General features: G+C 54.6%; 1 protein-coding gene across 1 annotated transcript in view; it reads right to left on the minus strand.

Moving 5' to 3' along the window:
- Positions 1-13,589, minus strand: part of MARCHF4 (membrane associated ring-CH-type finger 4) — a 128,870-nt gene that overhangs the window by 22,163 nt on the left and 93,118 nt on the right. The window contains exons 2-3 of the mRNA XM_014602409.3: positions 7,636-7,791; positions 478-670 (exon numbers count right to left, since the gene is read on the minus strand). Of these exons, the coding sequence (XP_014457895.1) occupies positions 478-670; positions 7,636-7,791 (349 nt within the window). The remainder of the gene's footprint in view (positions 1-477; positions 671-7,635; positions 7,792-13,589) is intronic.

A 13,589-nucleotide genomic window follows, 5' to 3' on the forward strand; every position in this document is an offset into this window, starting at 1 on the left:
GTCCCTGGCTTGGGCTCTGTCTTGTTTTCTGTGGGCATCAGGTGGCTCGCTGCGTGGTACCAAAAGAGACCCAGCGAAGCCAACTGTAGGCCCTACCAAGCCAAGAGACACTATGAGTATCTGGGGGTGAAGACAAGCTGCTCCCCTCTCTCTGTCAGTGCTAATTTGCTCAAGCAACTCGATTCTCATCACTTCTTTGCACAGCTGAAAAGTGAAGTGCTATAGTGGACACCGTTTCACCGGGCAGCCCAGAGCCTCTCCGCGTGTGCACTCAGGTTTGCACTCTCACACCTCCCCGGCCAACGTAAAACACCTCTGGGTCGATGAGATCTGCGGGTTTGGGCTATGTCTGCAAAGGGGGCACGACTAAGGAAAGGGGCAGGGTGAATCCGCACGCGGCTCGATAGCAGCAACCCTCATTCTCTGCGGAGGGAGCCGGCTGGGTGGTCCCCGCGCCGGAGAAATGCGTTCACCCACCTATACAGACAATGTCCATGAAGCCATACATCCCATAGCAGATCTGGAAGAGCAGGTCCTGGCGCTGCCACTTGGCGGAAGGACTGAAGGTCGACCAGATGAGCCACGAGATACTGGCGATGAGGAAGAGGGACCCCAGGATGGCCGCCGCTATCTGTACCTTCTCGATGACGGTCAGAGAGATGGCCTGCCACTGCAGAGGGGGGAAGGCAGAGGCAATGTTGAGGGGCAAAGAGAGTGGGGGGAGGAAGGAAGGAAAAAGAAAGGAGATTAGTTCCTTGGTGGACTATTGCTTTTTCCCCCCCACTGCCTGGTGGTTTTCCATCCCAGTGTGCTTTGCTATTCAAATGGGTTGCTTTGCCCACCACCAATGTGCAGCTGTCTCTGGGGGGGAACAACCCAGCACAGTCATGGTGCGCCACATCCTAGAAATGGAGACAAGCAAGAATCCTGCGTCCGGCTGAGACTTCAGAGAGAGAACAAACTCCAACGGGAACAACCCCCCGCTCCCCGGACATGGGCAAAGAGAGCGGGAATGGCTCCCGATTGAAGCCTCAGCCAGAAGCCAGGCTCTCAGGAGGCGATGCCACCATGGTGAGGCACAAGCAAGTGCCACCAAACACATTGACAGTGCCACCAAGACTGTGCCCCCATCCAAGCTGCGACCCTGGATCACGGCACAAAACAGGATCGTTGTGGAGGCAACACATCCCCCCAGGGCACACTGCAGACGTGACAAGCGGGGGTGGCCAGGCTCCCTTTTTCACCAGGCATGTGATGTGTGCATTGCACTAGGGGACAGGTGAAGCCACTTCTAACGGACCAGTGATGGTCCCCCCGTTACCCCACACAGCTTTGGGGCCAGGGCTCAGGCTTGTTCTGCAAAGCAGAAGAGGGTCTCTCAGGGGCTGGGGAGTGGTCCGCTGTCCTCCTGGCACCGTGGTACATCGGCCAGTTTCTGCCTGGAGATACGGGCCCTCGAAATCTCCGTCGAATTTGCAGAGGTGCAAATGAAGGGGCATTCTCCCTCCGTCTCCTGCTGGATATGCCTCTTGCAGAGAGGATGGGACAGCCTGCATTTAGCACAGGAGGGAGGGGGCATGGCACGGGTGGGTTTCTTTTAGGAAATTTAGTGCACCAGAGAGGGATTGAGACTGAATTTGGACACCTTCCCCGTACACAGCCACCTTTCCCAAAAGGCAGGGGAGACAGGCCATCCTGGCAAGGGACAGCTGATCTCTGCATGCAATGGAGGCTCTCAGAGACTGGAACGAACCAGCATGGAAACGACGGGGAAAACCATCAACAACCCCCACTTCAGACCCCGAGCACTGCTACCGGCCTTCCTCGTGTGCACCAAAACACCGCCGTCCAGGCAGGTGCCAGCGTTACGCTCCCCTCTCCTCCTCCAGCGGGCTCCATCCAGCATGGCCAAATGCTCAGGGCACGAGGCCAGCATCAAACCATCCTGCCCTGCTGCTCTGGTGTGGACAGAAGGAGGAGTTCGGTCTCTGGGGCCTTTCCCTTGCTCTATCTTCACTTGGGAGCCAGGATGGCAGCCTGCTGGACACCAAGCCAGTCTAGCCATCTCCGTGCCAGCCAAATCATCCCGCCTCATTTCATTCTCAAGGGGAGGCGGCAGACGGGCTGCTCACCATCTGCCGGCAAACCGCGACGCTGGTCTTGGCAACAGGTCTTTAAAGAGGTTGTGTCCACCCCTCCACTGCCGATCTGCGTGGGCACGGGGCAGCCGGCACCGCGGCGCTGAGTGCGAGGTGCTTCTTCGGGCAGGCTTTGAGGTGGCTACGGTGCTGCATTTGCAGGGTTGCATGCGTGCTTGGCGGGCCACGACCTGCTTCTTGGTGGCCATTCAGGTTGCAGGTATGCCTTCAGTGCAGGGGTCAAATCCAGCCCACGCAAGCAGGGAGCCAACGTACTGCAACACACCGGTGGCCGCCCGCGGGACCCTCCCGTAGCCCGTCTTCTGTGACTAGCAGCCACTTGGCGCACACACGCAGCAGTAGTAACGGATACCCAAGTACTAAGTGACGGGTGTTACTGCGCAGTAATGTCTCCGCACGGCATCGTGGTGACGCTGACTGTGCAGTAGCTCGTTACTGCCGCGCAGTCATGTCGCATCACGGTTCGTGCCCTGCAACGCTAGTGTCTCGTGTAGACGTGGCCCGTGTCTCGTAAAGACCCTATCACGAGGGCGTAGTGAACTGCCTTCCCAACCTACCTCCTTGGCTGCTAAGTGTGCGTGTGCATGTGTGCACGCACGTGCACGACACCTCCCTGTTGTCAGGTCACTGGTACATGCGAGTTGAAGCTCTTGCCAGCATCCCCTTCCTACAAGGGCCACCCTGTTTTAGTCATCCTGCCACTCTTGTTTTGAGCGCGCAAGTATAGGTGCCAAAATAAAAAGAAAGCCCCCTCAACACTTGTTTCATGTAATAGCAAGGTTAAAATACCAATCGCTCACAAAACCAAGATGAGGGAAGTTGGAAGCGAGGGAGTCTGTCAGACAAAGAGAATAAGCCAGGGCCGTTTCCTCCATCTCTAATGACTTGTACGCTAGGTAAGCGCTGTGCGATGTTCGTGCCGCACCTTGAACAAGGCATGGCGTGCATGGGCTGCCCGTCAAGAGCGGCGCTTCCCGGGGCATGGAAAGCGCTGTGGATAACCCATACCGCGGAGCCGGGCTGACCTTGGGGCTCTTCTGGAGCAGACAGCATTAGAGGAGCTCTTCATGGGAGCAGGTGCAGCTCGGCAAGCTCGGCATCCCGCTTTTCAGAGCAAGCGACAGCATGGGCATCTGATGGATTGGCAGACACCAAACTCGTCGGAAACAGCTCTTCTCCTTCGAGCCAGCCGCCCTCCGCCAGCCAGCGCTTCCTCGCCGAGCCAGGCTGCCGGATGCCCATGCCGTTCTGCACAGAAACCTTGGATCCAAGTGTCTCTGCACGTTCAGATTAGACCCGGATCGGATCCTCGTGATTATGCCGAGTCTAGACTGGCTGGACAGATGGCAGACTGTGCTCATCTTCTTGCCACCCCGCCTCTTCCCATTTGTTTTTCACACCGTAGCATCATGTAGCTCCAGTGCTTGGGACGGCGTTTCGTTCCCCGTGGCTTGGGTTTTCGGTCTTCCACGCAGCGGGGACTTTGATTGGAGCCTCTCGGTGTTATGGTGAAACAACTGGTGCTACCTTGGGGCTTGATGCATGTCACACCGGAGTGGCTGCAGGGATCTCTGGATTTCTACCAGAGCCGGCAAGGCAGGATCACGCCACGTACTGAACCAAAGAAAATCACTGTGCCTTCTTGAGGCCAGGCTGCTTCCTAGAAAACCCTCCCCAACACGCTCCCACCCTGACGTCCATCAGTTCGGTTCATTTTCACCGCTCTAACAACTTCCAGTCTCAGCCGCTTCCCTGGGCCTCAATACAGAGAAGTTCGGCCTTTGGATTTGGAGAGGAATACAAAGTTGGAGCTTTTCCTGGGACAATACAGCAGGTCCCTTGCCACGTGCTAATCTGCTGCATGATCGTCTCATGGTTTTCCCAGAGCTTCGGGAATCTTCCCTCTGTTGTCTTCTAGAGGATGGGGGGTTTCCTTCTCTTTCTTCAGAGGAAGCCCAAGCAAAATGCACATGACCCCGGGCAGCTTAGATGGCATGGCTGTGAAGGCACCAGCTTCTTTTGCGGGAAGCAAGGACGAGAGTCCCCATTTCTCGAGGTTTTTGCCCCGGAGACAGGTGTGAAGTTCTGATACGCCCGCTCGCACACGCGGTTGGATGGGGGCAGAGCAGCCCTTGTGCAAAGCAGATGGTGTGTCTAGGTCCAAATCCAGCTGACCTCAGCTCCAGGGTTTCAAACCTAGCAGCCTTGCAAAACTTGAAAATGGGCCACCCGTTACACAGTGACCATTGTGTCCGAATGCAAAGCCGGGAGGGTTTTGGACCTGGGAGCTTTGTTCAGCTTTTGCTAAAAGCAAAGGACCAGATTCAGCTCTTGGGTGCACAGTGCAATGCAGGAGGGACCTGTGGTGGGTGGTGTGTTGGGTAAGAGCATTGAAACCTGGGTTTTATTCTAGCTTTTGCCACTGCCCTGCTGCCTGTCCATGGGCCAGTCATGTCAACACCCCATGTCTCAGCTTCCCCACATAGAAAATGAGGGTTGGAAATGACCCCAGGAGGTCATCTAGTCCAACCCCCTGCTCAAAGCAGGACCAGTGAGGATCAGGATGCCGATCTGCTTGATTTGGGAGTGAAAAAGAAGTGCTATTTTCCCCGCAAGAAGCAGCTCAGTTGGGTTAGGAACAGCGAACCCCGCATCCGTGCAGAGTTTGGGATGAGACGACCCCTGCGGTCATCCAATCTGGGTTCCCAGAGGAAGTGCTTTGGGGTTTCCTATGGTTCCTGGCACCACTTTGCTGCGTGCAGTGAAATGCCCTTAGATCTCATCCCAGATACACCCCTCCAGACCCAGTGTGGGAGGAAAGGGCTAAAGCTATCATCTACGTTGGCAGCGCTGGGACTAAGGAGAGCTGCGACGCTGCGCTGAGCTGCGGAGGTGCCTCTGTCACTCCCCGACGAGGGGCAGGGAGGGCTGGAGACCAGAGCTCTCCTCCCGCTGACACCTCCACCCCTGACTGCGGCAGGTTTGAGACGCTCGCTGCCCCCAGGCATCAGCTCCAGCACTGGGGAATCCCAGCGGCTAATGCCAGGGGGCTAATTTAATAGTGGCGCGTGCAGGAATGTGGAAGCATCGCTGCAGCCCAGGGGTTGGAAAGGATCCTCTTGAATTAAATATGAGCCCTGCTTTCTTGCTACAGCTTCTCTGCCCCAAGCACAAGCCTGCACATGCATATGCTGTGTGTGCAGCACTGCCCTCAAATCACACGTGCGGCGCGTCGGTGAAACATGTACAGCCCATGCTGGAGCACACGCTGGGCACATGCACATGTGCGAGGTATGCGCTGAACTGCAAAGGAGGCCTTGGCTTATGAGAGCAATTTTGTGTCATTGAACTTGCTTGGGACTGTCTGGGCTCTAAACATAACATGGTCTGAGCACCAGGGACTCTGGCTATTGGTAGTACCTATGGGGCTACACCAGTTTGAAGGCACTGGTTCCAATCCAGCCTACTGGGCCGGTTCAGACAGGGAGGATCTTGCCTTGAGCAGGTGGCTGGACCCCCCGAGGGCCCTGCCAGCCCACCTTTCTATGAAAAGCAGTTGTGTTTGTTGCTGCAGAAAAGTCCTGGGGGGGGGACGGGGGACAAGAAGCTGAACAGGAGTCAGCAGTGTGCCCTTGGTGCCAAGAAGGGCAACAGCATCTGGGCTGCATGGGTAGGAGCGTTGCCAGCAGATCGAGGGCAGTGATTCTTCCCCTCTATTCAGCACTGGGGAGGCCACATCTGGAGTCCTGTGTCCAGCTGTGGGCCCCCACTACAGAAAGGATGTGGACACATTGGAGAGAGTCCAGTGCAGGGCAATGAAAATGGCTTTGGGGCTGGGGGACAGGACTGGTGAGGAGAGGCAGAGGGACCTGGACTGATTGAGTCTGCAGAAGAGAAGACCGAGGGGAGATTTGATAGCAGCCTTCACCTCCCTGCAGGGGGGTGCAAAGAGGATGGAGCTGGGCTGGTCTCAGTGGGGGCAGACGGCAGGACAAGGAGCAATGGGCTCAAGCTGCAGCAAGGGAAGTTGAGGTTGGATAGTAGGAAAAAACATCTCATGGGTACTAAAGCACTGGCACAGAGAGGTGGTGGAGTCTCCATCCTTGGAGGTGTTTAAGACCCAGGGAGACAAAGCCCTGGCTGGGATGATGTAGTTGGGGCTGGTCCTGCCTTGAGCACGGATTGGACTCAATGTGACCTCCTGAGCCCCCTTCAACCCTCATTTTCTATGATCCTATGACTTATTTCTCCCACCCCCAATGAAGTGGTCCAGCCCCCCTAGAACAGAGGCAGGCTAATGGGCTGAGGGAAAGCCCCCTGTCCCTCGTCTCTGCCTGGGCAAACAGAGAACTTCTGATCTCCCTGCTGTGAGGAAGACAAGCCAGGGACGCTGTGTCTCTGCATAACCTTGCCCTCAACATAATGCAACCGGAGGAGGCCATGCCCCATGGGAACCCTGCCCCACGCCTCTTCCTCAGTCAGCTGTCGAGGGGTTAAGCAGATGCAGTCACGTCCTCCAGACATTTAAAGACCAAGCCCCTATCTTCCAGGGAGCAAGAGCGCTACAGAGCAAACCCAGCAGTTTGTTCTCGTAGCGCATGGCCTGTAATGCAGAAAGCATGCGTGTGCAGGTCACGCTCGGGCCTATGCACGTGGGCTCGGGTGTGCATGGTGCATACAAGCATGGACTGGATGAATTTGGGGGAGAATTGGAGAGAGCGCGGGTGCAGCTGGGGCTGTCTTTCCAACACGTATGTCTCTGTGCACTCGGGGATGAATGCACATGTTGTAGCTATTCAGTCCAATACCTCCTCTTTTTGAAGCAGGAGCTCTGCGCTTAGCCCCATGTTTGTGAAGCCTGAAACAGAGCGTGAACACCTTGCATTGCCAAGGTCCCCTGTTCCCCCCTGACTCCAGCGCCCAGCGGAAAGCTCTGTGATTGCGATGCTATCGCCTCATTGCTCTTTATGACGATGATATAAGCTGCCCAGTGTTTAAATCGAGCCACAAAAGGCTTCCAAAATGTGCCTTTGAAGCTTGGGGAATGGGCATTTGTCCATCTGACTCTAAGGGAGCTTTGCTAATTCCCCAGCTTGAAATCTGGGTCTCAGACCTCAGATCCTGCACCAGCATCAAGCCAGGACACGATGCTTTGCAGAACTGGGCAGCATTGGGGGTCTTCCAGGGAAAGGCTCCATTTGGTCTAACGAATACAAACCATTAGCATTCGTGTCGCTGCGGTGACCGAACATCCCACCCCTGCGCAGCAACATTTAGGCGTCGGCAAAACAGCTCTCAAGAAAGCCTCGAAAGTGCCTGGGATGGAAAGTCAGGGGCACGAGCAAGACCCCAGCGCTAACGGGTCCATCGGTCACTGCGCGCGGTGCAGGAGAGGGCACGCCGGGAGACGTGGCGCATGCCCCAGTGATGGCAATAGGGGAAAAGATAGACGTTGAAATGTCTCTAGTACCTTTACCTGCAGGGGGTTCTTTGTGCTTATGGCAATGACGTGATACTTGTAGTAACACAGCTCGCAGCTCCAGCAGCCCCGCTCGCTGATCCACTTGATGAGGCACGGCTGATGCGTGCACTTCACCGATCCGTCGCAGCGACACGGGCTCAGGAGCTCCCCCTGCAAGAGAGAGGCAGGTTGTGAGCGGGGAGAGGAACCTGCCTTTTATCCCCCCACCCCCAGCAGCCTCATTGCCACGGCCAAACCGGATCATTATCCATCTTTTCCCTGAATTTCTTTTTAAATGAAGTTCCTGCCCAGATCAGAATGGGTCTCTCAGGCTCATCTCTAGTCCCTGCCTATTTCTACCCACGATCTGCGGGGAAAAGCTCTCAAATGCCAGGACTAATCCAACCCCGTAAGCAAGCCTGTTCTAAAACCCAGAAGTTGGTTCGGATGACCCGCAGACCCAGCTCATTTTGGAGACAATCCCGGCCCTGGCACACAATCCACGCAGACCCTGTCCGGACGGGCGCTGGCTCGTCGCCTCCCAGACTTTTGCAGGGTTTGGGGACACCAGGGCAGCACCGTCACATTTGAACCCGCATGAGAGCTCTCTTGCTAAAGTTCGCCACCGTCCCGTGGAAACATAGGGGGTCCTTTCACCAAAACGGCACTGCCCCATTAGGCTTTTGACCCTTTTCCAGCTGGTTTCAAGCCACCTGATGGATCTCTACTGGATGTTCATTTTTGCTCTGGGGCTTCAAAGCCTTATGAGGCAGAATTAAATTGTCCCCAGGAAGGAGGAGAGGGAAAGGCAGACAGGGCACCTCTAGACCTCCCCGTAGCACTCAGGGCACAAGGCTTTTTATTCTAGATGAAGCTCCTGTTCCCACAGCCTAACCCTCATCTTCCCTTTGCTACTGAAGGTGCAGGGCAGACCCTCCCCGCGTCGGGGCAGGACGTGGGAGGATACAGCCAGGGGCGTTTCTCCTTCCTTGCTGTCCCATGTGAAAGGCCACTGAAAGCAAAAGGCAAGTGCTCATGATTTCCCGGGGATCGGGCTGGGGTCATAGAGCCGCAGGAGGCGGAGAGCCGAGCTGGGCAAGACTGATGCTTTTTTTTATCAGCTCTAATGCAAAAATGTTAATCACTTCGCGCAGCTCCACGGGGTGACCCAGAAACGTCACTTTTCATGGGATTCCAGCAAAATCGTAAATAACTATTTACTTTCCGAACCGGCTCCCGTCGGCCGGCCGCCCGGTGTTTGTCGTGAGTGGGATTTGATGCAAAAGGAGGCTAGAATTTAAGCATTTCAAAAAATGTGCTTTTCACCCAAAAATAGGGCAGTCCTGGGGCCAAGAGGGAGCTGCTGGAGAGTAAAGTAGCGAGGTTGAGAAGAAAAGAAGTGAGCATGGATTTCTAAGGATTTAAACTATCTGCCCAAACTTGAGCTTGAGGTCTGGGGATTTTGCTTCACTCTGAGTGTGTCTCCATGTGCATTTATGCCAGCTTAAATTTACTGTGCAGTAAGCGGGAATAGGCCAGCATCTACATGTGCAGGCATTAAAGAGCCTTAAATCCTGTGTGTGCACTGACTTGGGACTAAAGTGTTACTGCGCAGTAAGGCGTCCACACATGCGTTACTGCACAGTAGGTAATCAGGTGTAAATTCAATACCATCATGATGCAGGTATCAAATTTACGCTCAAGCTGGCATAGGTCACCATATTTACTGTGCAGTAGTGGTGTGCATGTGTAGTCATGCACCCGTACTGTGCAGTAATTTTGGTTACTGCGCAGCAAATGCACATGTGTAGACGTGCTTTCTGAATGGTTTCTAGCCAAAGGGTTGGGCTAACATCTTAGCAGCAGTACCATGCAAGCTCCAAGTGCCTGCCATAACTTTTGACCTCCCTCTCCCAACACACAGAGAAAAGGATGTATTGGGGTTTTTTGGAAAAAAGGAAACCTAGAACATTGGTTTTGAAGACCCGGCTCAACCAAGCCTCGGCTGGGATGATGTAGTTGGGGCTGGTCCTGCTTGGAGCAGGGGTTGGACTAGATGTGACCTCCTGGGGTCCCTCCAACCCTCCTTTGCTATGGGTTTAGGATTCATTGTACACTCTTCTTCTACGACAGGGTAGAGGGAAAGTGAGAATGAACTGCATACATGAGAGATGCTGCCTGTGTCACTGGGCATACAAGGAGAAGGCAAGAGCCAGGAGGGTCACAGGAGACCTGTGTGGGACAGAAGAGAGGCAGCTTCCAGGCTAATGGAAGAGCTCAAAGCTCTCCCCCAGCAGGCACAATATGTCCCGTGTTACATAGGAGGCCAGGGCACAAAATCACAACAGTCCTTTCTGACCTGATCATCGACAAATGGGTGAAATCTGATCTTGTTCTTGAGGGCAAAGGGGACACGCGTCAACCTCCTGGGCCAACCTTCCTGCAGACTGCTGCCTGCCCAGAGAGAGCAACCGTCTCCAACAAGGACTTGGTAAAACATTCAGAGAGATGCAACCCCTTCTTTCTCTGGGGTTGGTTGTTTTTTTTTTTTGCAAATCCAGCAGAAACCTGATTTGTGGCCTGCTCCTCCAGCAGTGTGAATGATGATGTTGCTGGGCGGGGTGCACTGCTAGTCGCACGTACCAACCCCAATTTTGTACGCAGCAGGTGTTCGTCCAAAAGCCCACAACCTATGGGCATATTAAAGGAATAAATCCTTAGCACGGCAGAGGAAAGCACCTAATCTCTGATTTTACATCAAGCTGAAAAACAAACAATCCGTCAACTGTGCTTAACATGTGAGCAATTCTCAGCCCCAGGGCCTCTCCTCCACTCACAAAAATCAACTGAAAACAAGACAGAGAAATTAGAGATGGAAATTAGCTCCCTGCATCCGTTTCTCTTGATTGTTGTGAGGTTTTTTTCCTACAACCGGCTATCCGGTGCTTCGAGCAATGGAGAGTCCATTATTTCCCTGGGGATGCTATCCTGGAAAAATAACTTTGCTGCTAAGAAATGCTTCCTGATTGTTAGTTGGCACTTTCCTTTGTTGAATTGCAAAAACTTCTGCTTGGGTTCCCTCAAGCAATCCCTCTCCTCCTTTTCCAGCTGATGGAGGAGTGTCTTGTGACTGCCAACTTCCAAACATATTCTCAGATTGCACTGCCCACCCTACAGATTGATTTATCCAAGACAGGGCTTGATTTGCCCTGTATTTATATGCGTCCCAGTCAACTGTGGTGCCCTATAAGGCAACAAAATTATATGGGAATAATGCTGATGTGAGCCAAAGGGGAATCAGCTCCTTGGGTCCTGTCATTGCCCTGCTGGATGGGAGATGAGTACATGGAGACCAAAGAGGGTATTTATACCCAAAAGCTTGCTAAGAAGGATTTTTCCAACTCTTTGAGTTGGTCTAATAAAAGGGTCATAGAGAAGAGGGGTAAAAGGGACCTCCAGAGCTCACATCTAGTCCAATCCCCAGCCAGAGGCAGGATCAGCCCTATGCAAACCATCCCAGACAGCCATTGACCCCGACACAACGCAGACCTAACACCCGAACCTGCCACAGGGAGAGCAGGGGGACCACGGCCGCCGACCTCCTGTCAATACACGTGCGAGAGGTCCTGGGCAGGGGGCCACCCCACATCTACGGAGGAAGACAACCCTCTCCGCAGTCTGTACCACTCTTATCATAGGGGTAAAAATCCTTCCAGATCCCAACTGTGGCATCAGCCTGACCCTGAGCAGAGGGGCAAGACCCTCTAACCGGGAACCTCTGCTTTGGTCTCCGCGGGAGCATTGGCGCAGCCCAAAGTCCAACACCCAGTACCTCTGGGAAGGCTCAGAAACACCTTGACAAGTGTAGCAGAAAAGAGGGACAACCAGCAAGCCCATAAGCATGGGAAATCCCCATAGCACAACACAGGCATCGCTCTGCCTAGATCATCCCTGACCAATGACTGTCCAACCTCTTCTTGCACACCTGCAGTGATGGCGAGTCCGTGCCTCCCTGGGTGGTTATGCCACTGCCTCGCTGGTCTAGCGGGCAGGGGCACCGTCCTAGCCTATTGCACGTAAATGGACACTGCAAGCTTGCAGAGACCCAGGAGTAAACCAGGGGGCTCAGTTGCCCTCTGAGAGAACGTGCAGAGAGGCACAGATTTACTCCGGGCTGAAGAGGGCAGCGCTCCCTTCACTTCTGGATGCTGCGCCTGTTGGCACAAGAAGCGAATCTGGCCCAGACCACGTCAGAGGCAGCTTCTCCCCCACGGGGAAAGCGCTGTCTCCAATCTCTCGGTGTTGCTACAATGCCGTCGCCTACCCCCGCGTGCACCAAAGCAGCACGAGGAAAAGCAGATGATTGTACCTGAACTGCCGTGGAGAGGAGAGGGGACTAGCACAGATCAATAGCTGCAATATGACTCCCTCGCTCTCCTGACTGCTAATGCATTAGCAGAAAGCCGGCTCCTGGAGCAAGGAACCCAGCTCTGCCGAGGCTACAAAGGCAAATGTCGGCACTTGAACGGCATGCGTTTCCCCACCCCAGCTCTTCAGATATGCTGGCTTTTCGGGTGTCCACATAGAGGTGTTCTCATCCGTCCCTGTGTTTATGGGACAGGCTTCATTCCTCCCTTGATCTGAATGCATCTACCTGGGGGCGAGGGAGGTGGAAAACCTTTGTCTGCTTTGTAATGCAACACTAACAGGGTACGATGCAGACAAGAGGTAGCAGCAATGCTGGGGGATGAAACCCAGGCTCTGGATTCCTGGCTCACCCGCCCCAGCACAGGGTCTGAGGGGAGCCCCCTTGGCTGCGGTTTGCAAAAGGGGACCAATGCTTTTAGGCCCTTGAGCTCTGAAAGCTGCTGTCGACAGGTAACGCGGCCAGGAGGGATTCTCAGAGCTGAGGACGAGCCGCAGCTCCAGGTCCCAGTCTGCAGCACCAATGGACAAAGAAAAAAAAATCAGCACTTAGGAAAAGCTAATTTACCTGCAGGCCTCAAAGCACGTTGCATGGGTGGGCAGAGGTTGTGCGCCCAGTTTGCAGATGGGCAGGCCTGAGGCCCAAAGAGCTAAGTCGCTTATGCGGCTAATGCCACGAGGCAGCAGCAGAGCCAGGCATAATACCTAAGATGCTTGGTTTACCAGGCCTGGCGTGCAAGCCCCCGACTCCCTGCGATCAAGGGGAACACCTCTCTGGAGCAATTTCTTCTCTGCTTCGTCCAAGGGGAATCGTTCTAGCTCAGTGGTGCTTAACCTTGTGGCCCTGCAGGCCATGTGAGTGGTATGGGGCTGGTCCGCAGGCAGGGTCAGACCTTGAATGCTAGGATCGGGCTGTCGCCTAGCCTTGGTTGGCTGCGACTGGGCTGCTGGGGCCCTGTACGGCCTCTGCTTGGCCCCATAGACTGGGATCGGGGCTCTGGGACCTCGTGCTGCCCTCGCCTGGCACCAGATGCTGGGATTGGGACCCCAGGGCCCTGCACCAGCATCAAGCTAGACACTACCCTGTGTGCCTGACCTAGCCATGGCCCGTGGGAGAAGCCTCAAGGGCTGAATGACAGGGCACCAGGGCCAGATCTTGCCCCTGGACCAGGGACTGAACTCCACTTTTCTAGCTAGCTTGCAGCTAGGGCCATATCTCCTTCTATTCCAGGCCTAAGGAAGGGCATTTTCTGCCTGAAAGCTTATCTGACGCCTCTCCTGAGGATGAAGCTGGTCCAATAGGAAAATAAGACACAAACAAGCCTTTCTGTTTGCAGACCGAACCGAGCCGAGCCGCGCGTGTGTAGCACATGAACCGATTCTGCGGTGAACTGAGCACGTGCCCGGGCTTCTGCAAAGCGATTCGGTAACCTGCTGACGTTGCAAGGGGCAATTAGAAACAACAGAGAAGAAAAAACAAAAAAGAGAGGTATTTCCAAGCCGGTTCCTTTGCCACCTTCTTTAATAGCTCATACAGAAAAGGG

The sequence above is a fragment of the Alligator mississippiensis genome, chromosome 4 (genome assembly GCF_030867095.1).
Source record: "Alligator mississippiensis isolate rAllMis1 chromosome 4, rAllMis1, whole genome shotgun sequence".
NCBI lineage: Eukaryota > Metazoa > Chordata > Crocodylia > Alligatoridae > Alligator > Alligator mississippiensis.